At 56.9% G+C, this 26047-nt stretch overlaps 1 protein-coding gene across 3 annotated transcripts in view; it reads right to left on the reverse strand.

Annotated features, from left to right (window-relative positions):
* The window catches only part of PTPRF (protein tyrosine phosphatase receptor type F), an 84550-nt gene that overhangs the window by 29191 nt on the left and 29312 nt on the right, over positions 1 to 26047 (reverse strand). For all 3 annotated transcript variants that reach the window (XM_045545645.1, XM_045545643.1, XM_045545646.1), the window contains 4 exons: positions 19829 to 20017; positions 11157 to 11267; positions 2317 to 2586; positions 98 to 679 (listed from right to left, as the gene is read on the reverse strand). In XM_045545645.1, coding sequence (XP_045401601.1) covers positions 98 to 679; positions 2317 to 2586; positions 11157 to 11267; positions 19829 to 20017 — 1152 coding nt within the window. The remainder of the gene's footprint in view (positions 1 to 97; positions 680 to 2316; positions 2587 to 11156; positions 11268 to 19828; positions 20018 to 26047) is intronic.

Raw genomic sequence — 26047 nt, forward strand, 5'->3', positions numbered from 1 at the left:
AGGAAAGGCAGCTCCTCACCCTCACATATCCACAGAACCTCTACTGAGGCGTGAATACAGAACACAGAGCGCGTGCAGCCCGCGCACCACCACCTACCTCCCTGCTGCGTCTTGACCTGGATGGTGGGGCTGGGCGGGCCGTCGCCCACGGCGGTGAAAGCGAGTACACGCAGGCTGTAGGTGATGCCAGGCAGCAGGCTGCCCACGGTGGTGAGGAGCCCTGCATCCGTGTTGTGCTTGTGCCAGGCACTCAGGGGGCGGCGGGAGTCTGGGGTATAGTAGACGCGGTAGCCCCGCACCAGGCCATTGGGCTCCTCGGGTGGCTCCCACTGCACCAGCATGGTGCTGGCGCTCAGCATGCGTGCCTGCACACGGCGTGGTGGGCTGGAGGGCGCCTGCTCCCCCGTGCGTGCCCGCACTGCCTCACTGGGTGGCCCTCGCCCAATGCTGTTCACTGCCAGCACGCGGAAGGCATACTCCGAGAAAGGGCTCAGGCCACCGATGCTGTAGCGGGTGGTGGCCACTCCATCCACCTCCTGGAAGGGACCCTCTGTGCCTGCTGCACGGTACTGGATGCCGTAGTAGGACACAGGCTCCGAGTTCCCAGAGTCCCAGGTCAGGGTGACACTGGTGGCAGTCGTCTCTGTCACCACAAGATCAATTGGAGGCTTTGGCAGAGCTGGGGAAAGAACGTAAGACTCAGGACTGCCTGAGGTCAAGACCCCAGGAGCTAGTCTTACCCTTGGGGACCATCCAAAGGCACCAGGTATGGTCATCAGAGCATGGCTGACACCCACAGCCAATTAAAGAATGGCCTGAAAAGCTTATGGTGACCTTTGAGGGCACCCTAGTGGGGGACAGTAGCCAGGCCTTTCTATGCCCCTGGGGCCTTGGAGCATTTAGATATGTACCTACATCACTTCTAAGACTCACTGGATCCTCCTATCAGCCCACGTGACTCATCTAACAGACAGACCCAGAGGGGACATGGCCTTCAAGGTCCCATGGGGACAGAACATACCCAGGCTGGGTAGCAGGTATCTGCCTGTGCAGCTCACAGCTCACCTGTGCCCACCTGGTGGCGAGTATGTGTGATGGGGGGTGGGAAGGGAAGATGCTTCTTAAGGAACTGGCCCTGGGTTCCGGGTTTTTAGGAGTGGCGGGGCTGCTGGCCCCACAGACCCTGTGGCTTGGCTCAAACTGAAGTGGAGAAAATCCTGGATCCACAGATAATCATTCAACAAATAATTATCAAACATACACTAAGTGCCAGGTACTATGCTGGGGCCAGGGCCACAATGCCACATGGTCACATTTCTGCTATCACAGAGTGTATACCTCAGTTCAAAAGAGAATCAACAAACGAGCTGAAAATAACCATGATCCTGGTACGTGCAAGGACAGCAGGAAGCAGGGTGCTGAGATGGAGAAGAATCCAGGGAGTCTCCTTAGATGGGGTCAGCAGGGAAGGACAGCCTCACAGAGCCCAGGCCTGGACGGGGACACGGAGCCAGAGATGGGGGGCGGGGGGCAGCAGCAAGGAGCGAGGCAAACAACAGCGTGTGTCCGTGCAGCTGTGCATGCTACGGGCAGGAGGCGAGTGGCCTTGGGAAGCCACAGCAGGATGCCACTGAAAGGTGTTTTTCCCTTTCTTAAAGGGAGTAACGTGGTCCTGATCTACATTTTAAAAAGACTGCTCAAGTTGCAGCATCCTGGTCCTGGGAGGCCAGGAAGGAATCATTTTATATGTTACATATGTATGACATACGTGGGCCTGTCCCCGGGGCCCAGGACAGAAAGAACCCACTTCTCCCCCTTGGCTACGATTTTAACCACATCCTCCTTGCTGGGAGGCTGTTAAACCGAGAGTCTGGCACTAGGTAGTAGCTGAGGGGGTGGGCTGTGGATTCAGACCACCCAGGGTTCAAGGCCTTGCTGTGTCATTTACTTCCATGTGACCTGGACAAGTGATATAGCTTCTCTGTGTCTTGGCTCCCTCATTTGTAAAATGGGGATAACAAGAGCATCCATCTTGCTTATGACACAAGACTCAACAAAATAAACTGTGCCTACTAGCACAGTGTCTGCCACCAAGGAACTCAATACATGGTAGCTATTATCATTTCGGCCACTACGAACAGAAACCCTTCTGTCCTTCCAAGGCCTGGCAGGACCCCAGGCAGGGGCACCTAGGAGAGGGCAGCAATCCATCAGCCACGGCTGTGCCCACAGCAGCCAGCTCATGCTCACCCGCCACGGGCCCTAGGATTTCCTGGAGACCTCTGCACAGGCTTCGTAAGCACCTGTCACACTCACCTTTCACTGTGACCTGGGCTGTGGCCTCGATCATGCCCAGTGAGGAGATGGCCACACAGGTGTAGTTGGCGGAACGCATGACATTGCTGAGTTCCAGCACGTTGCGGCCGACTGGCATCTCATCCTCCTTGGTGAGCTCCTCGGCCCCCATCATCCACTTCACGTAGGGCATGGGTGCACCCACTGCCACACACGTCAGATTCACACTGCCGCCTGGCATCACCTCCTGGCTGCTGGGAGGGATGGAGAAACGAGGAGCCACGCGGCGCACTGCGGGAGGAGGGAGAGAGGCGCTCACAGGCCGGGAAGGACATGCAGTGCACAAAGGGGCAGGGGCTCCTCATCCAGGAAGCCCCTCCTGTCAGAGCCAACCCCATACTCAGAGATAGGAGGGGTAGCATCCCGGGGCCCCCGCTGGCCATCTCCCACCCCACTTTGGGGCTAGAAGTAGCCCCCACACTCAGGGATTGTCTGGAATACAATGTCTTGCACAACGAGAGATCTTGCAACCAAGCTCCCATTTTATAGCCTAGGAAACTGAGGCCCAGAAGTCTCTCCTGTCTGCCCAGGGTCACACAGGGATTCAGCAAAAGGTCCTGGCCTGGTCAGGACCACAACCCAGGCTGTCTTCCAATGCCCACCCCTGTGTGCTCCTGACGGATCCCCCAGCAGGTCTCCAGGGGCACCAGTGAGAGAAATCCAGGCTCTAGGGCAGAGGTCCTCAGAGCAGGGCTGGGGCAGGGCTGCTGCTGTGGTCAGTCTAGGAGTGACACAGCCACCTTCTCTGGAGTCAGTGCCTCCACCTCCTGGCTGGGGCCCAAGGGGAAGAGATGAGGAAAATGGCATGACCACCTGCTGGGGCCTCAGCCATGCTCAAGGCACAGCCTGGGAACCAGGAGGGCTGGGCAGGGGCAAGGGGGTGGGCGGGCCAGGGTCACGTGGTCCGCGGGCAGGATGGGCATGACGATGGCAGTAACATGATGAGGGCGCTGAACAGACGGCTTTCTGTGCCAGTGAGCAAGGGTCCTAAGGGGGAGGGTGACTGTGCCTGGCCACAACCTCCTGCCTTGGACGACCCCGCCCAGAAGCCATTCTGGACTTCTCAGCCCAGGGTACAGCCTAGAACCAACCCCACTCCAAAGTTGCAAGCTTGACACAGGCACAGAACCATGCAGAGGGAGGGAAGGCAGGTAAGACCTAGCCATGGGCAGGCATGCTTGGCGTGCAGACGGGGCATGCAGGTGGTGGGCAGAGGCTGGGGTGTGTCCTACATGGGCACCCTTACACAAAGGCTGGAGAAGCCAGGCATCAAGGCTAAGGTACCCAAGGGTACTACTGAGGGCAATTGGTCTCTGAGGATCCTTGCCGGGGAGCCCAGACATGCAGAGGACCCATGGTAACACATCAGGAACACCCCCACTACGGTGCTCACACAGCCCCAAATCACAGAATCAGAGCTGGATGCAACTGCAGAGACTACCCAGTTCAACCTCTGACCTCCCTGTATAGGGGTCAAAAACAAGGCTCAGAGATAAGACATTCAGCAAGCCACCGGGTCCTGTTAATGCTGCTGCCTAATATATCTTTCAAACCCACTTATTTCTCTCTAAACACATGACAACTACTATCACCAAAATCCAAGCCGCACCACCTTTCCCTGGGCCACTGCAATGGGTTCTTCACTGGTCCTCTGTCCCCTGCCTCCACTCCTGTTACCCAGCCTTCTACAAGCAGCTGATACAAACTTCATCACATCACCTCCCTGCTTAACAAGCTCCTACACGGCTCCCCAGGCAACAAGAGAGGAGAGCAGAGCTAAATGACAAAGACAGACAAATGCCTGGCCAAACTGTTCAAATACCCGCATCCAGCCCTGCCCAACACCAAAGCTACTTCTACATTTTTTATTCTTGTAATACAAGAGTTTCCTTGTTTTGCTTACGCTAGTATGAGTGGGTTTCTGTCATCTGTTCTAATGCCAGGATTCTACACTGATGATGACAGCATGTCACAGACACAGTAGTTCTCATGCAGAGAACAGGTAGATCCTGGGGGTGTGGCTGGCAAGTGCCCCATGGCAACAAAGGACTCTCTGATCACTCCCCCCATGTGGCACAAGGTGAGGCCAGGAGGCTCAGACAGGACCGCTGCCCAGCCTGGTGGTATGGGGGTGTGGGCACTCCCTGGCTCCCGAGATGGGCCTGGGGTGCAGGGGATGGGCAGACAGGCACAGACAGGCAGGTCTGTTTACAGGCCAGGCGCAGGCCTGCCAAGAAAAGGAGGGGCCCAGCACAGAGGAGCAGCCTTAACTGACCAGATCTCTCCTGTCCTCTCAGCCAGTAGGTGCCTCACCTCCTCCTCATTCACGGGCATCAAAACAGGTTCAGGGAAGGGAAACCGTTCTTAAGCACCTACCAGGTCCTTCAGGAACTAACACTAAGAATAGTTTTTATTTTTCCCCTCCTCGATGCGGGAGGCAGGGAAAACTCTAGGGGCTAGGGATGAGTGTGAGAGGTCAGATGTGACCCTAAGGGTCACCCAAAACACCAGGCACTGACCCCAACCCCAGAGACTCACAGGTGTACCGTGTTCACCCTTTCACAAAGACACAGGGCTTTAGCCACATGCAAAGAATCCTGGAGCTCAGTTTCCTGCAGCTCAGACACATCTTCCCCGCGACGTGAGGGAGTCAGGGTACATCTATAGAGGAAGGGTGGGCGAAAGAGAGGCAAAGGACAACCTCCTGGTGCTCTGAGTGCCAATGGGGCCCTGTGTCCTAGACCTGCCTGGACAGCACCCACCTCCAGCCACACACAGGTAGCAGTGGCTGGTGCCTCTCTGCAGCAGCCCCAACTTTCCTCCTCCCGCTGCTATAGGCACAAGGCCTCCAAAAGCAGCAGCACTCGCTCTGGACTCAGTCTATTGACAGAAGCAACAGCAGGGAAGGAAAAACTAGAGCTGGGAAAAATGCACTTAGGGTCTAATCTCAGGCTCCAACAATGCCGGTCTATTACCGTTCCCTGTGCATCCTTAGTGCTGACATTTTATAGACAATTTCCAAAACAGGGCCCTGCCATTTCTGGATTATATTTCAGCTGTAACTTTTAAGTCTAATTATTTGCGCTGACAACCCCCTATAATACGGCGGCGCAGCGCCCAGAGGCATCAGCATTCAATGGAGTGACAGCCTAATCGCAGGGGGAGGCAGCCCCGCAATCTGCATTCACTCCCGGAAATTTCTCTGATGAAAATAACACAACATTAAGGAGGGGATGAGGGGCAGGATCCACTGTATCAAGATAAAATAACTCTTTAATAAATAACCTCGTGGCTGCCGCAGAGCGGTAATTAAATGCCGGCGCACCAGGCACACAGTTTTAAGTAAAGCTGGAAAAATGTAAGATGCAATTATCAGCACCAAACAAATTACCAGCCCGGCAAATCCCCCCGGAATATTTAGAAACTCATTTCTGCCTTCCCGTTAAATATTTGTGTATGTGCTCATTTTTGGTGGGACCACAGGATAGGGGTGGGGTGGGGGAAGAGAAGGGACAAGGGACCAGGCGAGTGGGGGGAGGGGTGTGAGGGGAGCGGCTGCGGGCTGGGCTGTCTCTGCTGATGACTGTTTTCCAGACCCTGGCAGATGCGCCTGGTCAGCGAAATAGTGTAACTGAAATGCCCCAGAGCTCAGGAGTGCATATGGATGAACGCTCGGGCTGATATGTGAGCCCAGGCTGCAGCCCTCCTCCTGCCTGGCTCCCTCTCCCTCTTGGAGGAAACTCAAGCCACAGAAGATGAAGCAGAGGGAACCAGGTAGCCAGAGCCTGCTCCCTGGGGCTCAGCCTGTCCTATGCTTCTGCCCTGAATCCCCAAAGCCCAGTGGACAGGCGAGCCTTCTCTGACTACTCAGACCATGTGATACATGAATGACCGCTAGCCCTAGCTGCAGGCCCCAGCTTTGGGGGTGAGGGTGTGGCTCTAAGGGTGAGGCTGTAAACCAAGTCCCAAATGGGACTGCTCTGGAACTGGCTTGAGGGAATTCTCCAGGAAGCCCTTCCCAATCTGCAGCTGAGGCAGGGGCCACTTCTAGGCTCCCACATGGGCCTTTATAAGTTGCAGTTGACCCTTTAGTCACTCTAGGTATAAGTAACTAGGGTCTGGATGCCCAGCACTGGGCTATGGCATGTGAGCTGGCTGGCAGGCCAAGTGAACTCCACCCTCAGAAAGACCTGGGGGAGCTGGCTGGGAGGCTCAGGCAGTGGGGCCTGGGGCAGGTAGGAAGACCTTAATTTAGATGTGACTGGAGAGGGGAAAGGCAACAGTGTAGGAGACATCCTCAGTGGGCCAAGATGACACCACTCACCCTGGTGCCATGCACACCAAGCTCCCTGAGGCAGACCAGAGCTTGTTATCCCATTTATTCCTGGTGGGGACTCGGGGGGCCTCTGGGACAGCGCAGATACTGTAAGACTTTTGTCCTGTGCTGCAGGATCTGGAGGGGACAGTCCACTCTACATTAGCCTTCTCTCTTAATCTTCCGGTGGTTTTGGCTGAGCCTGGGCAAATGTGGTCTCTAAATGACGGGGGTTGTAAAAGGCCCCACAGGCACACAGAAAGTACTACAGCTCTTACATTTCTCTCTGACCACAGCTCCTAACCATTCCTGAGCTCCACCTGGAACAGACAGCTGGCCTGGCCCGGGCACAAAGGTGGGGTGCAGTTTCATGCCATGCACCATGCCTGCCCAACCACCCCTGTAGGGAAGCCCAGCTATGTGGACATGCAGACACGTGGTGCGTCAGGGACCCAAGCAGCAGAAACATGCAGGGCAGGGGGGCCTGCCCACCCACCCCTGGTCCTGCCTGCCCACCAGGCCAAACAACAAAGACTGGCGGGCAGGCATAGCTGGAGCGAGCCTGAGGGAGCTGACCAAGCCTGCTGGTCCCTACTGACGGGCGCATCCCATCGACGGGCGAACTGTAGATGGATAAGAAGTGAAAAGGACCAACCTTCTCGCTGATCTGAGAGATGAGAGTTTGGGTTGATGGCAGAGTGCGATGAGGATGAGGAGGGAATAAAAAAAAGACAAGGAAAAACACAGAGAGAGTAAAAACAGGCCAACCTTCATCTGCCCACACAGCACGGAGACGAGACAAGACTCCTGTGCCCCCTCGCACACACACGTGCACACAGGTGCACACGGACCACACCGCTCACAAAAGACTCAGGACTCATGGAGGACACAGTGGACAGGGCTGGGGCCCACCGGCAAGTGCCAGGAAGGCCGAGGGCAGGACCAGGAGGGGTAGAAGTGGGGCAAAGGCAGGCCCCCATGCCTCACACGCACCCCATGGCTCAGACAGACCCAGTGACTGGGCTCTGGGGTCAGGGCTCATCCAGCCCACAGACCCACCAAGGTACATGAGCCACTAGAACCCCACCGCCTTGAGGAAGCCCCACGCTGTACAACACAGTGTGAGGAGCACATCTGGGCACCTGTGGGAGAAAGGCCAGGAGGCATCATCCTCATTTTAAATGGCCATGGCCCAGCAGCCAGGTCCCTACAGAGAAGGGGAAGGTTAGGGGTTCTGGTGCAGGTAGGCCAGGCTCCGCCAAGGGCAGGCTCCGCCCTGGCCCCAGCGGCTGTACACCCTGAGAGCTGTGGATGGAAGGAGAGAATGAGTCACTCAGGGAGGGATTCAGATGGTGACAGAGAAAGAGGCTAGCCCACCCAGCCTGCCTGGGCCTGCTAGACTGTGGGTGGAGCTGCAGGCAACTGTGAACAAAGTCAGATGAAACTGGATGACACATCCCCCCACAGTGCTGTGCGGACAGCCGCAGTGGCTACTGACTGTCAAGTGCCTCCCCTGTGCCCGGAACTGCACTGGTGCTTTACCCATACTGTTCCATTAAACACAGCTGCTGCATGGCCTCAGAGTCAGTGGGAGCCCTGAGAGTCTGGGTGACAGAGGAGGATGTGAGGTAGACACTGAAGCCAAGTCTGATGAGGAGATGAGGCCTTGGGGCCAGCGGATGCAGAGTGAGAGTCGAGTCAGAGATGGGGAGCGACACTGGCAGTGGGAGGTTGTCATCCAGAGCACTGGTTCTCACCTGGGCTATGTGCCCCCAGGAGACAGGTGGAAATGTCTGGAGACACTTTTGGTTATCTAAGCTGGTTTGACTAGGGGGTGCTACTGGCATCTAGTGGACCAGGGACACTGCTACACATCCTAAAATGCACAGAACAGCCCCCCACAACTAAGAATCACTAGTCCAAAATGTCAATACTACTGAGGTTAAGAAACTCTGACACCAAGTTGGATGCTGAGGCTCAGGTCCTGACACCGTTGGAGCCCAGAGGGGGCCCCCACCTCTGGAGGGAACAGGAGCCTGCTACGGAAGGAAGCCTCAAAGTTGCTCTATGGGTGATGGGTGGGGTCCAGGCCAGCAGGCAGGCTGGCACTGGGGTTTCACCATAGCTGTCCACCCACGAGTGGGGCTCAGGATACAAAGCTGGTGGCCAGCCCTGCAAAGGCTGTCCCAGAGGAGCTGAGGCTGAAGGGTCCTTAGCACTGCTGGTGGCAGAGGCAAAGGATTTTGCCAGGCATGAGATGAGGGGGTGGGGATGGGGCCTTTCAGGTGTGCAGAAGCTCAGCCAGTGAGACAGTAGGGCCTGTCCTCGGCCTATAGGGCAGGTTGTTCTTGGCACAGCAAGATGTCCTGGTCCTCAGACATCAGGACCCACAGGAATGCATGCATGTGTGTGACAGACAACAGAAGCCAGGGTGGCTGTTAAGAGTCCCCGGCAAGTGGGGCTGGAACTAAAGGAACCCCCCATTTTCCTTGCCAAAAGCCAAGTGAGAATGGAGCCAGGAAAGTGGACTCATGAAGAGCTGGTGGGTGTGGGGGAATGGGCCGTGGCAGGAGCCAGTCAGGGTCCTCCCCAAGCCCACCTCGTGTAGACAGTGAGACCCATAGATAAGGATGCTCCAAGGAGCTGGAAGTAAGATTTCCCTGGTCGGTGCCTGAACTGCCAGCTACAGCAGATGAGCTCAGCCTGTCTCCAAGGAGACCCACTGCCTGTAGGTCTACCCCAGGAAACATGCCCAAACGGCCATGCCCATGAAGCTTGGAGTTTATGTGGCTCTACTGGGCCTCTCCTCTCTCTGGTGCAGCCACATGCAGACAAAGGCTTGTGTGCTGAGGCCTGAAACTGCCACGCTCTCAGCCCTACAGTCTTTTGGGAGCAGTGTTCAGTCCAGAGAGCACAGCATTTGGGATGGCCAAGGTGGGAGGAGGCAGGTCTCTGACAAGGGTTATTTGAGCTGCTCTTCCCTTGAAGTGAACTCATCAGCCCTGTGCCTATCAGACACTCTGCCTGGAGCAGTGTTGGGTGAGGGCTGTGCTGTTTACAAATCCACTCCTCTCAGCCATTTGTGAGGTTCTCGGGCTCCTGGCCTCCCTATTCTGATGTTGTTCCTGAAAACAGGCCCCAGGTCAGTTCAACTAAGCCTGGATAAGCCAAACACCTGATGACAAGGTGGGGGTGGGGGTAGGGATGGGGCGACTTCCCCATCCCATGCCTCCAACTCCTAGGAAGCATCTTCAATTGTCTCTGAAGCACAATTTGCCCATCACAAATAGCTCCTCTGGTGCTTGACGGTCACCAAATGGGCCAGCAGCCTCTGGCCTCTCTGGAGCCACCCTGTGCCCTGACACAGCAGCCCCTGGATAAGTGTGTGTTGGCTGACCACCTAATTCTCTCTCTCCTGAGGAAGTATGTCTGACCACACGGCCCTGAAGAGTGGGACGGGCCACTGCTATTACCCTGCCCTCTGTGATGGGTGGACAGTCAGACGACACCCCTCACGAAGCGACACTAAGTACTTAGCGTGATGAAATCATCACTGCAATGAAGTCGCATCCACTTTCCTTTACAAATCCCCTGGGTAGAGATGGTTTAAGTTTTAATGACATCCATCTGTGCAGGAGGGCTAAGTGAAGGGACAGTGAGAATAGGAGGGGCTCCCAGGCTCCCACCCCCAACCGGCACCATGCACACTAGACCCAGCATGTTCTCAGGAAGGGGTGAGGTGGCCCGCTTTGGTTACCCTTGGGTTGTGAGCACAGCAGAGACTGGATACCCCAAATCAGTCCCATCCTCTCTGCTGGATACCTGGACTTCTGAAAAGCATACAATCCACTCAATCCCAGCAAGGAACGCCTGGAACACAGTAAGTGCTCACCCAAGGCAACAAACCCACAGGCGCTTACAGTTGAACACAAGCGTTCTGGCTGGTGATAGAGCACAGCTGGCTCCTCTGGGAAGGCCCCAGGCAAACCTGGCCAGAGAACAGGCTCACCTGGCTTGGTCCATTCCTGAGGCCTGACTGCCAGAGTGGTCCTGGAGCCCACCGTGCTGGGGCAGGCAGGAGGATGTACTAGAGGAATGCGAGGCCAGGTGTGCACACATTTACACACAAATGTGTGTGCCTAAACGTACACGCGCAGACATACACACGCATATACAATGAGAAATCGGCTTGAAAGGCTCCAAACTCCCATGGGGTTCTGGGCCCATGCAGCAGGACCTACAAGAGATACAAATGCTCCCAAGAGTGGCTGCTTCCCCAAGGCCCTGAAAGGAAGGAAGGCAAAGTAGTAGCAGCCGCCAGCAGTCTGCCCAACGGGAGCTGCTGCTCCTGCTGCCATCACTGCTGCAGAAAGAGGCGGGAAAGAGAGACTGGGCCTGGTGTCTGCACGGAGGGCTCCAGGAGCATGCCCAGCAGGTGCAGCTCAGCTCTGTGGTGACAGGGGTCAGGCACTGCCCGAGTCCTTACCTCGCACATACAGGTTCGCAGGGGCCGAGTAGCGTGTGCCTGCTGAGTTGGTTGCCACACACTCGTACTTGCCTTGGTCCGACTCCTCACTGCTCTCAATCTGCAAGGCACCTGTAGGGACACAAAGGGAGAGCTCAGGCACGGCCCATGTCGAGTGTGGCCGGAACATGAGGAGGGTTCTTGATAGCAACCATGGCTTGTGTTGACCAGAAGTCGCAGCTCATCTGGGCCACACCCCAGTGCACGTGCTGCTTCCAGGAAGCTCTCCTGATAGGCCCAGTGGCCTCCTGGCTACGACCCAGGGTTGTGCTTGGAGCACAATCCCGTGCCACTCCGCAGTCTGGTTGGGCCTGTCTTTGCTCTGCCAGGGGCTGGACCCCAGCCCCCACCTCCACGGACTGTCTACCACACTCCCGCCAGTACTGCAGCCTCTTTGCCAGTGAACATCCTCACATCGTTCTGGCCCCACAGCCCCACCAGACAACGCAGAGCTAGGTGTGGGGGCGGCCTGTAGACTGGAGGGCCTCAGACTTGCAAGCATGCCATGCCCTCATCGAGCAAGAGCCTGAGACTCTGCCGCCCACCAGGAAGGAAGGGCCTTGCCCTGGGGGCCTGGTGCCCAGCAGCCTCTGCTCCCAGCACCCATCCTCCCCTCCCACTCTACCCCCACCCCGCTGGCCCCACCCATTCCGGCTCCTCTCCTCAGCCTGGTCCCGCTAAAGTGCTTCGACCCACCACGGCTCCTGCATAATTCAGGAGGCTAATGGAGGCTGTAGCTCCCACTCGGGCCAGTGCCCTGAGGGGCTGCTCTGGCCACAGACGGACAGACAGGAGCCAGGATTAGGGATCAGGCAGCAAAAGGACCCTCACAGAGGGTGGAGAAAACCTGGGCTTGGGGCCAGTTCTGGCAGGTTCAGGTAAGGGAGCCCGAAGCAGAAGGGCAGGTGGGAGCACTTGGCTTGGCCTGCCCCCGGCCCCAGAGACAGACACTTGAAAAAAACTGCTTGTGAAAGCACACTGGGCAAGCTGTCTGTGACAGTCACACCCCCAGGCACAGGCAACACGCCCCTGCCTGGAACAATCTGACAGACAACTACACCCACACAGGACGGTCCAACGGACAGTTAATAACCCCCACAGGACAGCTGACAGAGAACCACCTCCTGCACGGAACAGGGGCCTGACCCTTATCGTCCCCACCCCTTCCAGGGCCCAGGCTGACTGACAATCACACCCACACAGGACACAGACAGAACCTGCCGGGCCCCACCTGACTGGACAGGAGCCAGAGAAGGAGTTCCAAGCCGTGCTCTCACAGCCCAGGCCCAAGGGGAGGGCCCCTCCCGGCCTGGCGTCTCTCTTCCACCACCCAACCCAGGGAAGCAGGAGGGGCTGTGAACACCCGGGGAGCTAGGAGCTGGGGGTAAAGGGAGAGGGAAAGCCACCAATGTGGAAGGACGAAGAACTGGTCTGTCTCTGTGGTCCTGGCCTCGGCCCTCCCCACTGGGCACCAGGGAGTGCCAGGGCCGAGTGCACATGCCAAATACCCATCTCCTCCAAGAACAGCCCTGATGGGCACCCAACAGGCCATGTTTATGGGATGGATGGACACTGTCACAGAAAATGTTCATTCAAGCAAGTAGGGGTCAGGCCCCTGACTGGTGGGGGCTGCCCTAAGTTCAGCTTGGTAGGGGGAAGGGAGACCTGGTGGCTGGTGCCACAGGCTGGGACCAGAAAGTGGTGCCTGCGTAGGATTTCTGCCTGTAGGAATAGAAGACTCTCCTGCAACCAGAGCCTAAGGCTGGTCAGGGGACCTAACACAGACCCTGTGACTATCTGTATATTGAACCCCCCAGATCTGGAACCCACACCAAGACCCAGCAGAAGGGGCAGGAGAGAGTCAGCACAGGCTGAGTGGGTGGGTGGGGAGATCTGGAGGGAGGCCAGGCGAAGCAAGTCCTGTCCTCAGGGAGGCAGCTGCTCTGCATGGCCCCGTCTTCTATCCTGAGACCACCCTGGCCCTGAACTCTGAGGGTCTAGAGGTGCCCACGGACACTGAGAGGAGTGGAGAGAAAATGATGTGAATAAAAACAGAAACCACCATTTTACAGGGCATCTACTCTGTGCCAGACACTGTACAAATCCTCCCCCTCTCCTCTTCTCCTAATGACCCTCTGGGGTGGGTGGCCCTGCTCCAACTTAAAGAGGAGGAAACACTTCTGAGAGATGAATCGAGTTTCTGCAGATCGAACAGGTGGTGAGTCAAACTTGAACCCGGATCTTTCTGAGTCCAGAGTCTGTGTTTTAACCTTCGGGCTGTAGGGCCCTGCTGCGTAAGGGCAGCCTGGCAGGACTCCAGGCAGACAGGTCAGGTGATCTACGTATGCATGAGCATGTTTATTTCCCTGTTGTCACCCGAGCACTTACAGGAAGTCTTAAGTGAATGTTCCTCCCAGTCCCCGCTGGGCTGAAGGGATTTAAGGATGACCCACAGTCCACTACAGCACAAAGCCAGGGCACCAAAGGGAAGGCCAACTGATAATGTCCCCAAGAAAAAGGAGGCTCTCAGGAAGAAAGGCAAGGCCTGGCCATGCTCCTCAACCTCACAGGAAGATCCCCCATCCACAGCAGCCTGGGGACAGGCTGAGTTTCACTGCCGGAACCAGCAGGGTCCCTTCTCTGGGTCGGCCTGGAAGGCCTGGGCAGCAGGGCTCGCCCATCCTGGGCAGGGCTCGGCAAGTTATCTCCACAGCTCAGACTTGCAATGAATGAGTCCACAGGAGGGGATGACGCAGAGTGGATGTGTGTAGTGGCCGGTGGTACTGGGGGCCGGAGCTGGAGATGAGGAGGCTGGAGAGGTCGGTATGGGGATGGGGAGGTGACGGACTGGACGGGATGAAGTGGAGGTGACGGCAGTGGCGTGGCGTGATGCACGGACAGCATTCTTACCTCTGATTGGTGAACCACCTGGCGAGGTAATTTGAATGCAAATAAGATCAGAGAGAAGCATTAGTACAAAAGGAAGGAAAGCCACACAAAGCCAAATCAGATAAAATAAAACATGAGAAGGGGCCTTAGATATTGTGGAGAAACTGAGGCCTGAGTTAGGCCAACGCAGGTGATGTGTGACCAAGTGCTAGGCAGAGCCAGGCTGAGTGTGCGTGAAGCTGTGTCCCAGGCCACTGGCACTGCTGGGGCGGGGGCAGGGTGCTGGGAACCAGGAAGGTGAGACAGGGCTCCTGCAGACCCACTGGCTGGGGCCACCAGAGTGGGAAGGTGAAGGAAAAGATCTAGCAACCCCACCCACAGGGCCAACCAAATCCCACAGGTGGGTAAGATTCCAAAATAAGGCACTTACCAAAACAAAGCAAGCCATTAAAGCAGACAGGGGAGAGGTTAAAGGGAGGGCTTGCCAGGGGCTACCACCAGACCAGGTCTCCCACAACAAACAGCGCAGTCTGCAGCGGGGGCGGCCGCACGTGGTAAATTCACACCCTTTGGCAGACTCCCTATAAAGCCCACTCAACTCTGCTAAACAGGGTCTACTGAGCTTCCCCTTGGCCTGACTGGCAAGGGGCAGAGGCCAGTGCCCACCCGTGCCTGTTCAGCACCTCATAACCCTGGGGGTTGGCAACCCAGAGGGCCAGGTGCTCATCCTCCAAATCCAGGCCTACTATGAGGTCTGAGCAGGTTCCTTTCCCAACAGGTACCTCCTCTGAAGCTTAGGCCCCCTGTGCAACCACCGCCTCACCCAAAGGAGTGAGGAGGCCACAGGTGGGCCCAGGTCCAGTTCTATCTACCCCCTTCTGGGGGGTGGGAAGTGTGCAGAGAGACCAACCCTGATCACTGTCTCATCGAACTTGACACCACCACCTGGAGGAATTCTCCATCTCTATGTACAAATGAGGAAACAGAGGATGAGAAGCATGCGGGGACTTGCCCAAAGCCCAAGGTCACAGAGACTCTAAGCAAGGTGGCAGGAATGGACCAGGCTCATCCAGCCCACAGCCTTCCCACTGGCCGAGGCTGCCAGTCCTGCGCTGCAGAGGCTGGGGATAAGGCCCAGGGACCTGGTGGTATGTGGAGAATCTGGGGAAGAATTAGCATGTTGATTCTCCAAGTGTGATCTGGAACTTTTAGGGGTCCCTGAGACCCTTCCAGGAGGCCCACAAGGTCAAAATTATCTCCATTATGCCACAAAATTATTTGCCTTATTGTCTCCCGCCAACATGAAGTGGAGTTTTCCGGAGGATCTATGACCCCTGACACCACCATAGGCCAGATGCAGAAGCAGATATGAGAAGCCTTCTGTAAGCCCCAAATTAAAAAGGTTTATAAAAATATAAAAGTGCTGTTCCTCTCACTACATTTTTTTGTTTTAAAAAATACAATTATTTTTCATTTCCAAATGTTATTTATGTTATACATAACGATTTTTTAAATTATTTTAAAATGGATTAATGGATATTTAAAATCTCCCCAGCCTTAATATCTAATCGATAGGCAAAACACACACAAACAAAAACTCTTTGAGGTCCTCTGGTATTTACAATTAGAGGTCCTGAGACCAAAAAGTCGACAGCAGCTGATCTCCTCCTGCAGTCTAGGGCAGGGCCCAGGGAGGAGGCGGTGGTGGCAGTACACACGGTCATCTCTGGCCCTCTCAGAACAGTAATTCACCCACCAAACTGAGAAGAATTTGCCTTTTCCATTTTACAAGATGGGTGTGGGGGACTGAGGGGACCCAGGAGTCAGCATCCCCAGGGGTGTGACTGTGCCCGAGAAGTGCCAAGAAGCTCAGGGCCAAAGGGAGACTGTGACCATACACGGACAGCATGCCCTCCTGGCAGACCGGCTGATGGTGGAGCAAAGTGGGGTAGGGTGGCTCTTCCAGTCAGACCTGGGGCCAGCAAGGTGTGTCGGGGGCTGCAGGCCCTCTGTGTCCCACCTGCTGAGGCCAGTTGGCCTCCTCCCACAGCCAGATGCTCCCGTCTCTTCTTGAGACCCCCGAGTCTTGGCTCAGGTGTGCTGGGGGGCAGAAGAGACTGCTCCCTGGATGAGCACATGGATACAGTGAGTTAGGCTGTCCCCTGCCACGCCAAGGATGACAGTTCACAAACTCAGGCCACAGCAGGAGCACAGGAAGCCTACTCAGGGCCTCAGGCAGGGTGGGCAGAGATTACAGGCCCATGGCTCCTCTCAGGACCCAGCAGCAGCTTCGAGCCGCACTTGCAGGTCAGCCCCTGCTTACTGCATGACACTGCCTGCTCTTAACTCCATTTCCACTCTCCAGGCTTGTTCCTGTTCCTGTTGGACCCGCCCTGGTCTCAAGTTCGAATTCTCCAGGAGGCTGTTGTGGCAGCATGTCATGTCATAGCAGTGAGGAAAGGGCCTGCCAGGCAGAGCTCACAGCTGGGCAGCACACGCTGCCAGCTGCCTCCTGTCCAGCTCCTGCTCTGGGGGCCATGCCCTAGTTAGACGTGCTGTGGCTCAGTCACAGATGCCAGAGGAGTTCTGAGTCCTGGGGTCTGGAGAGGCTGGCACTGTGCAGCTCTGAAGCCCTGGTGGGGTCCAGCTGCTCCTCAGGCCCCCAGGTTTGGTGTACGTGATACTAGAAGGCCCTGGCATGACTGCACAGGGGAGCTCCCAGGCCCAGAGTCTCCATGTGTGACCCCAAGTGACTCCCTTAACTCAGCTATGAAGAGAGCACGATAATGACAGTCTGCCCTATTTCACAGGATTGCAGGAGAATCAACTGCAAGAAAAGGCAGGAAAGCACTTTGTAAACTGTCGGCGATGCATAAACTGTGAAGGTCCCTGTAAACAGCCAAGTGCTCAGGGGCCTAAGTCCACTCCATGAAAGGCTGCCCTGTTAATGTGCATGGGACGCCTCAGAACCCTTCTAAATGGTAATGGATAGGGCCGCTACTGGGGCCCAGTAGGCAGAGTCAGGCAGGGACTGGGGAGAGGATCCTATTCTTATTGCAGAAAGGGGGATGGCTGAGGCCCTTTAGGTGCCATCTGGCTCCATCCCAGGAGGTGGACCCAAGGCCCATGACCCTTAGGTCACAGCTTTCAGGTGGCAAGAAAGGTCAAAGAGGTCTTCCTTGGACCTGGGAAGCAGGAAGAGGAGTGGACATTAGTACAAACATGATCTGCAGGGACAAGTCCCAACGGTCAAGTTCATGAAATCATTCAATTCACCAAGGGCTCAGCGAGACCTGTCCTACAGCTGGGCTTGTGCTGGGCTTGGAAAGACCTCACCAAGGAGCACCAGCCTAGGAAAGCAGAACTGGAGCCCTATGGTGACAACGTAAAGCAGGATGAGTGCTGAAGTAGCCAGAGGTGGAGAAGGGTGGAGCTTCCAAGTGAAGGAGCCAGAGGCAAGTCGAAGGCCAGGAGGCAGGGAAAGATGGGCAAGGATGTGTCATGTGGCTCAGTGTGAGTAGGGGAGTGGCAGGAAGTAGGAAGAGCTCTGTCCATGGAGCCCTTACCAAAGGCCAGCAGTAAACTCAAGCTCCAAATGTCATTGTCTCACCCTTTCCTATGACTCCTCCTCAAAGATGAGGAAACTGACACTCAAAGAAGCTACATAACTGAGACCAGAGAGCCACTAAGTGGTGTAGCCGAGACACAATGAGATAAAGCTGGAGACGTGGGCAGGGGATGATCAAGAAGGGCTCCACACACCTTGTTCAGGAGCAAGCACTTGACCAGGTAGGCAAGGAGACACCACTGAGGTGACTGGATCATGGGAGGGACACAAGCAGAAAACTGACAGCTGCTGGGGGACAGATTCTTGGGGAGAGCCTGGAAGTAGGGAGAACAGTGGTGCCCAGGATAGGACCAAGACAGTGGAAGGACAGAAGGGGACCAATATGAGAGCCACACAGGTGACAAGTCAAGAGGACTTGGTTCCTTATTGGAGTAGGAGTTGGGGTGTCTCCCAGGTTTCAGGTTGGAGTGGCAGCCAGAGAAGGGCATGACTACTTGGGAAGAAGGTCATCTCTCACCCTGGTCAGGGTGACAGCCAGAAGGCAGATCGATTTCTGGGGCTAGAGCTCAGGCAGGATGTTTGGGCTGGAGAGACCAAAGCAGGAGCTGCAGGTGAGGAGATGGCAGCTGGCGCTCTAGGAGGGGGTGAGCTCGCCCAGGGCAAGACTGTGCCTGTGGGGCAATGGCGGACTCCCACAGAAGAGGGAAGTCAGGAGAGGCAAAGCCCTGAAAGGCCAGGCAGACGTGGGAGGGAGGGTCGAGGAGGAGGGAGGAATGCTGGCTGCCACTGAGAGAACAAGGATGAGGCCTGAGCAGCATCCAGTGCAGTGATGGGCAGGAAAGGGTGGCACAGAGCCGGGCACACAGCAAGTGCTACATAAATACTAGATGAACGAAGGCATGCACGAGCCTTCCCAGAACTGCTGCCAGTCTATGCCGTTCCAGGGAGGCGTCCGGCCTGCGGGGAGCACCGTCTGGCTGCTTGGGGAGCTGCCGGGGGGAACTGTGATGAAACGCAGGGGAGCAGACCGTGCCGGCTGCTGTGCAGCGCTGGGCAGCGGCCACAAACACTGCCGGACCATTTCCTGCCTTGATTATGGGTGTTTTAATTAACTGCGCTACAGCTGCCTCCATCTTGTTGAGTTTTAATTAAATTAAATGAGCTAACACTTCGTGGGCTGTCTCAGGCGGCCGTGGTTGGGGCCGGAATCCTGCCCTGCTGGGCGGCTCCTTTCCCCCTCCTGCTCCTGGGCACCGAGGGGGTGTCTGCCTGGCAGGAGCTGCTGTAGACGGCCTGGCACCCCAGGGAGAGGCAGGGCACCTCTGAAGCCTCCAGGATCCAGAAAGGAGCAAGAGTCCTGTCCTCCTTTTCAGTGTTGCTATCACAGCAGACAGCACTGGCCATGCTGCCGGAGGCCCACCATCCCATCGATAGCTGGAAGGTTTCTGGAGCAGGGTCTGTAGGTCCAGGCCGTGCTGGCAGCAGATGCAGGATGCAGCCAAGCTGATTCCGAGCCTCCTTTCCCGCCTGCTCTGTTCCCACAAAAACTGAATCAATTATCCTGGCGGGAGCCTCCCGGGCAGATCGATCAATGGGGCGACGCCTCCCACCAGGTCACGATAGCATCCTTGTGCCCAGGGCTTCCAGCTGGCTCAACTGACACATCCAGAGGAGACAGGTGGCCGAGGGACAGCAGCAAGTCCCCCTGGCTCCAGGCCCCTGAGGTCCAGCCTTTTGAAGCCTGATGAATTAGGCATCTTTGGCCTCTTTCCCCAGCTAAGCCCTGCCATCTGAAGAAGCAAAGAGAAGCATCATCCGGGCCTGTCTCAGGCTGGGGTACAGGGAAGGAGGAGGATGAACATCCACAGAGCACCTTCACAAAGTCCGCCATGCTGGGTGTGTCACACGTGCTTCAAGGAGCAGGACTGGCTCAAAGTCTGGAGTGTGACAATCCCGGGAAGCTAATGGCACAGTTGACAACAAGCTCTTGCCACCATTCTCTTCCCTGAGCCGGACTGGCCTGTAGTAAGATCCAGCCCACCCCTCCGGGGCCCTCTGCTTAGCCCTGGAGGGTCAGCCCCAGGCACCCAGGCCCAAGAGGGCAGGCTGTACTGGGATCTGGAAAGACACCTTTTTTGAGGTCTGCTCAGCCCCTTGACCCCTGCTCTATGCTCACCTGAACGCAGCTGCTTGATGCGGCCATTGCTCGTGGCAGGGTCCACAGGGAGGAAGTCCTTGAACCAAGAAATCTCAGGGTCTGGATTTCCACCCGCGGCACACAGCATGGTGGCCGTACGTGCCTTCTCCACTACCTTCAGCTGAGGCCCCATGTCGATGGAAGGGAACCCCGGGGGCAGCTGTTCCTCTGCAGACAAAAAGCAGATATGTGCATTAGGGCTGGCCCTGCCTGCTTGCTGGGACCCCTCTGTGGGTAACTTTCCCTGATTCCCAGGTGGGCTGGGGTCCTCAAGACTCTTCCCCTATCCATCCCTGACTTCTAAGCACATGAGAAATCAGGGTCCTGCGTCCCTCTGGCACGGCCAGGGGCTGCAGTGGGGCCCATCCCTGCCCTGTCAGGGAGTTTCCAGGTCTGAGAAGCAGCACTTCAGACTGAAGGTGTCAGCATTTATCTCTCTAGGCCCCAAGGAGGAAGGGGAGGAGGAGGAGGATCGATCCTCTGCTGGCCACAGCAGAAAGAGCCGCAAGGAGGCTGGGCGGCAGGGGGCGGGGCAGGGGGCATCAGCCTTCAGCTCCACCAGACGGCAGAGCCTCAGGTCACAGTCTAGGTTTTAGCCCTGGCCCTGGGAACCCCTTGCCCTTCTAACTTGGTCCTGACCCCAACCTATTCTCTTGCAGTCTTGACCCTGAGCCTTCTCCCTCACCCAGGTCTGACCCAGGGAGCCACAGTCAGGCCTGGGGACCATATCTAAGCACGCAGAGGCTAAGGAGATAAAAAACCTCTGAAAACACTAAAAGTTGGTGCACAGAGGCAAAACTTCTCCCTGGCTGCCTTCTCCAGCTTGCCAGGGGCTGGTGGCTCACAGAGGAGTCACTTCCACAGAGCAAGAGGCACAGATGTCAGCAGCACAACCCACCCCCCACTGCACATGGACTGCCGCATCAGCCCTGAGGGACTGTGGGGCAAAGCAGTCCACTTCCCACCCCCTGGAAGTACGAGGAACCAAGAGGACAGGCTCCAGACCAGTGGAGACCAAGTGGGACTCCCATCTCCACCACAAATTAGCCCTAGGGCCTGGTTCATCACTCCCCTTCTCTGTATGTCTGCTTTTACCTATACACAGTGTCCAAGGGCCCACTTTGTAAAGCCTTCATGAGGACCACATCTGGAAATGCACACAAGGCATTGGGTGCGTCTGACACAGACCGCATACCCAATGAACACGCTGACGTAATTATAACTTGTAAAAGCTGAGCCACTGTGCAGACAGGTCTGGGATCCCTTTCCCACCCTGGGCTGGTGAGAGGCCCTCCCCACTGGGACCAAACTACCAAGTATTTTTGAGGACTCAGCAGTGTGGCTGTCAGGCACATCCAATGGGACAAGGGGAACGTGTGTCCTTTGTCCATCTCCTGGCGGTGAAGCTGGGCTCCATAGTGGGGGAGATCAGGAGACTAGCTCTATACCTCCCTCCTGCAAGCCTGGCAGGAGATGGGGGTGTAGGAACATGTGTTGAGGGAAAAGACACATGGCTCCCTCAGAGGGAACGCTGGCAGAGCTGGTCCTCCCTGGAGACTCTCAGAGATCCCGGGGAGTGATCAGGGGGACAGGTGGGAGAGGAAGCTGGAGGAGCCCCAACAGGCAGGTCAAAATACCCCTCAACCTGCTGCCAAACCCCAGGGGGAGCTCCCAAGGCTTTAGCTACAAAAGACATCCCCAAGGACCTGTGGCCCATCAGGAGAAGGGGCCTCTGGCTGGGGCACAGTAGGGCTCGCAGTGCGGCCTTGCCTCCCCAGCCTTTCCTGGGAGCTGGCTGTACACTTCCCCATGTGTAGCCCTATAAATCCCAGATGTAAGCCCAGTGTCTCCTTGGCTACAAGTATGATCCCACAGTGCCCTTTCAGCTTTGATTTTTAAAAGGAAAATGTTAAACAGTGGCAAGAAAAGGGAAGGAGGATGGCAATGAAAAGGACTTGGGATGCACCAAGCAAGGGAAAGCTTCCTCTGGCCCCACCGCCACTTGCTCTCATAGGAAGACCCACTGCTGTGGGACACTCAGGTTTCCCAGAGCCATCCTGGCTCCCAGTCTACCTCTTCCCAGACCTCACTCCAGCTGCTCACCTCTGGGGGCAGGTGGCCAGGGGCTGCCAGAGCCAGGGCCCAGGAGTTAACCAGCCTCCACCTCTACCCGCAAGGTACTAATCAAGGAGAAGGGAGGAAGCACAAATATACGCAGCCCTGTGTCCCGGAATCTACTCTGAATTCTTTACATGGGGAAGGTCTTTGGGATTTACGCCAAATTAAGGACAATTAATTTTCCTCCCTCAATTATCACATCCTCAATGGCTCTGTCCTTGGCTCAGATCATTCCTCAGGCACTGCCGCCAGAGCCTACAAGCAGCTATGTGTGAAGAGCTGTCCATAAAACAGCAGGACCCAAAATCCAGTCCCCTGTGCCAACTACACTTCGAGGCAGCACTCAGAAGGCTGCCACTCTGCCACCTCCAGGAGGGGAAGCGGGCCTCAGAGGAGGACTCCAGCCCCTCAGGAGTGACCTACTGCCGCCTCTTCCTTCTCTTTCACCCGGGAGCCTTTGGCACATCCAAACACAGCCAAGCACAGCAGCCCTCTACTAATGCCTGCCTTGTCGGACCTGGCTGAGAGCTAGGCATCCTGGCATAAACTGACCCATCCACCAGATTGGCACACTTACCACCTCACCCCCAAGTACCCACAGGACCTGGGCTCGCCACACCTGAACAGCTCAGGCTAAGGACCAGGCAACTTCCTCAGGTTGATATCACGTGATCGCTCCAAACCCAACAACTGGGAACACTGAGGGAGGCCAAATTTCATTTATGGAGCATTTACTACATTCCAGGTACCGTGTTAAAATGCTTTACAAAACGACAATCTTTACCAAACCCCTATGAGGTATGTGAACAAACGGGCTGAGAGAGATCTAGAAACCTGCCCAGGGTCACACAGCTAAATCAGAGGCGGGGCTGGGACGGGCGGTAGGATCCCAGCTGGGGGCAGGACCCCAGCCCCAGTGCTCTAGACCGGCAGGAAACCCCACGCCCTACCAGAGGGGCGGGGCGAGGTGGGGGCCTCCCTGGGGAGCCACCCCTCCCCCAATACCACGCCTCAGCCAGCTTCGGTGGCTCCACTGCAGGACCCCTTGCCTACACGCTGTGGCGTTTTTTATCTACGGCAAAGTGACCTCCAGTGTCCCCACACGTGGACACGTGCGGGCACACACCCAGGCCCCAACATCGGCAACACCGCGATGCGCAGGTCACACAGAATGCCCTAGAAACACACTCTGCTGGCGAAGGGGCTGCAGGAGCCTGAGGGGAGGAAGGGCCCCTCCCCCCTCCAGGCCACCCAGTAACCATGGCGACTGCAGAGAGGCAGGCGCCGCGGCAGAAGGGCTGCGTGCGCCCGCCCGTGCGGTGTCCGTGAGGGAGCGCGCATCCGCGGTCCAACCCGGCGCCGCCCTTCCCGCCTCCGCCTGGGTGGAGCGGCTGCGCCCCCTCCCAGGACAGGGCTCCCCAACTCCACGGAACCCTCCCTCTGGGCTTTCCGGCTCGGCCGCCGCGCCCCGCCCCCCACCAGGTGCCCAGTACAGTGCGGGAAGGGCCCACACCTGACTCTGCAGCCTCAGCGCTGAGCATCTGCAGTCTCTGGGACCCGGCCCTCCACCCTCTGATAAAGAGGGTCCCCTGGACAGAAAGAGAAGCCCACGGGGGCTTGAGGGATTTCGGAGGGCCCTGGGAGCCCAAGTCTCTGCACCCGTTCCGGGATTCTGCCTGTACGCAATCGGTAGCATGCACACACATTCCCGGGGGCTGCCCTCCCCGCGCAGGTTTGTGTCCATGAATGACTCCTGCGCCCCACTGCGCTGGCCTTAGCTCCTATAGCAGGGAGATCTGGCCCCTTCCACGGAGAGGTTCCGTTGCCCCATTGGCAGAAGATGACAAGCGGCGTGGGGGGGTGGGGATGTGGTGGAGTCTAAGGCTCAGAGACTGGGGTGTGAGAGCTTGGCTGAGGTGGGGGAGTTGATGAGTTTGACCCCACAGCTCACCAGCTAGTCTGGTGGCTTCCTAGAGGGAGATTCTAGAATAGTAAACACTTGAGCATGCCAGACCCAAAGCTTTCTGCGGGGGAGGGGACAAGTGCCTGAGTAAGGCTGTGGGGAGAGTGGAGGGGCAGTAGCGAGGTGAGTCTGGTGGGAGCTGGGGCATGTGCTGGGGTCCTGATAGATGAGGCTAGGGTTGGGCTGGAGGCTGCTGAGGGCCCCATCAAAGCACACACAGGTCTCTTTGTGCAGCTCAGCCTGGGATGCCTGAGGCACAGTCTGGGCCAGAGGGAGGGGGCTGCATCAGGGAAGCTGACAGATGGAGATGCGTCACAGGGTCCTGGGGCAGGCAGTACCGTCTGTCATCGCGACCTTCTCACCCGTGTTTACCCAGCTTCACGGCATCTCTGTGCACATGCAGGCACACACCCGCACGCACACAGGCTCCCTGGTGTGGCACCGTCTGTGAGCCTGACCGCCTCCCCAGGCATGAGTGTTGGGCCTGGCCTCCCCCTGTCCTGAACACACAGACAGACACCTTAGAAACACACACAGCCACGGACCCACAGAGATATAGATGGAGAAAGAGACAGGTGCAAAAATAGAAACCCACATGTGCATGTGGAGGGGCACCTGCAGTGACAAGCACCTGTGGAAAGACTGATGCAAGCAGATCCAGAGGCAGTGCATGCAGAGACACGGAACACAGATGTGGAGACATACAGACTCAGAGATGCATGTATGCTGAGACGTGCACCTGGAGGCACATGCAGGAATAGAGACAAATGAAGGAGCCTCATGGGTGGTGAGGCTGCTGGCTCCCTTGCCCCTCAGCCCCTCCAGGGAAGCCAAGGCTACCTCCAGCAGCTCCATCCTCAGCAGAGTCAGGGCCAAGACACCCCCTAGCAAGTCAGAAGGCTTCCCTAGACCTGCAAGCTCCCACACTCTCCCAGAAAGCCCAGCCCCACCCCCAGGCTTCCAGGCAGTAAGTAGGGGGGCCTAGGGAGCCTTGGGCCCATCTCCCTTCGCAGCTTTCTGTCTCGATTTTCAGCTGCTTTTCCAAGAGTAAACTCCCACCTCTTCCAGCACTCAGATTTCATCAAACTTGGCATCTTAAAAGCCTGTTTTGTTTTTAAATCTGAGCTGTTTGGGCCTGTTGGCAGCCACGGTCTCCCCCTCCCAGTAGTCTCCCCCTCCCTCGGGCTTCCCCAGAACCCCACATCGCCCTACTCAACCTGGTTGTTGAGGCCTCCCTGCCACACACCCCCAACTAGATCCGGAGCCAATCCCTGGGCACACACTCGACCCATACTCTGATTCTGGACTTTGGCCCACACTGGACTCTCCTTCTGGGGTTAGCCCACTTCAGTCCTACTCCATGGAGATTCTTTCATCCATTTACCCCTGAGGTTCAGGCCCTGCTCCCAGTGGCTGCAGACCACTGACAGCCTCCCTCTCACTTCTCAGCCGCTGCAGCCCAGCTGCCACCCCACTGCCTCCCAGACACGCTCACCAAGGCCAATGGTGACTCCATGGAGCTTAGTCCAAAGCACACTTGCTGGACCTCTCAGCAGCACCCCACCCTGCTGACCACTCCTGCTCCTTCACACTCCTTCTCTCAACATCCACAGCTTCACGTGTGCTCCTGGTTTCCCTGCACCAGTTCTCAGGAACCTCCTCCCAACATGAAGACGTAGTTCCTGGGGCCTCTCCTGTCTTCATTCCAGCTCCCTGAGATTTGCCATTTCTCTGCCTTCACAACCCCATCTCCAGATGTCCCTCTGAGTGCCAGGCAAATCTGTACAAGGCCCCCGACACCTCCCCCAATGGCTGTGCACACCTGACTCCACAAATTTCTAACTGGACTCATCAACTCGCCTCCTCAAACCTGGTCCTCCCCCAGTATCTGAATCTTAGAAAATGACACTACCATCTACTCAGCCCCAGAGCCAGAAACCCGGAGCCTCTGGCCTTCCCGATCCCATAAGGCAGGCAGGCCCCTATTCTCTCTAACCTCATAGTCCACTCTCCCTGCTAACGCCCCCTCCTGCCTAGACTGCAACCGCCTCTCACTGGCCTCATGTGCTGGTTTCCTTCCACCCACTCTACCACAGGGGCTTCTCTGAAGCGTAAGT

This window comes from Lemur catta, chromosome 3, assembly GCF_020740605.2.
Source record: "Lemur catta isolate mLemCat1 chromosome 3, mLemCat1.pri, whole genome shotgun sequence".
Classification (NCBI taxonomy): Eukaryota; Metazoa; Chordata; class Mammalia; order Primates; family Lemuridae; genus Lemur; species Lemur catta.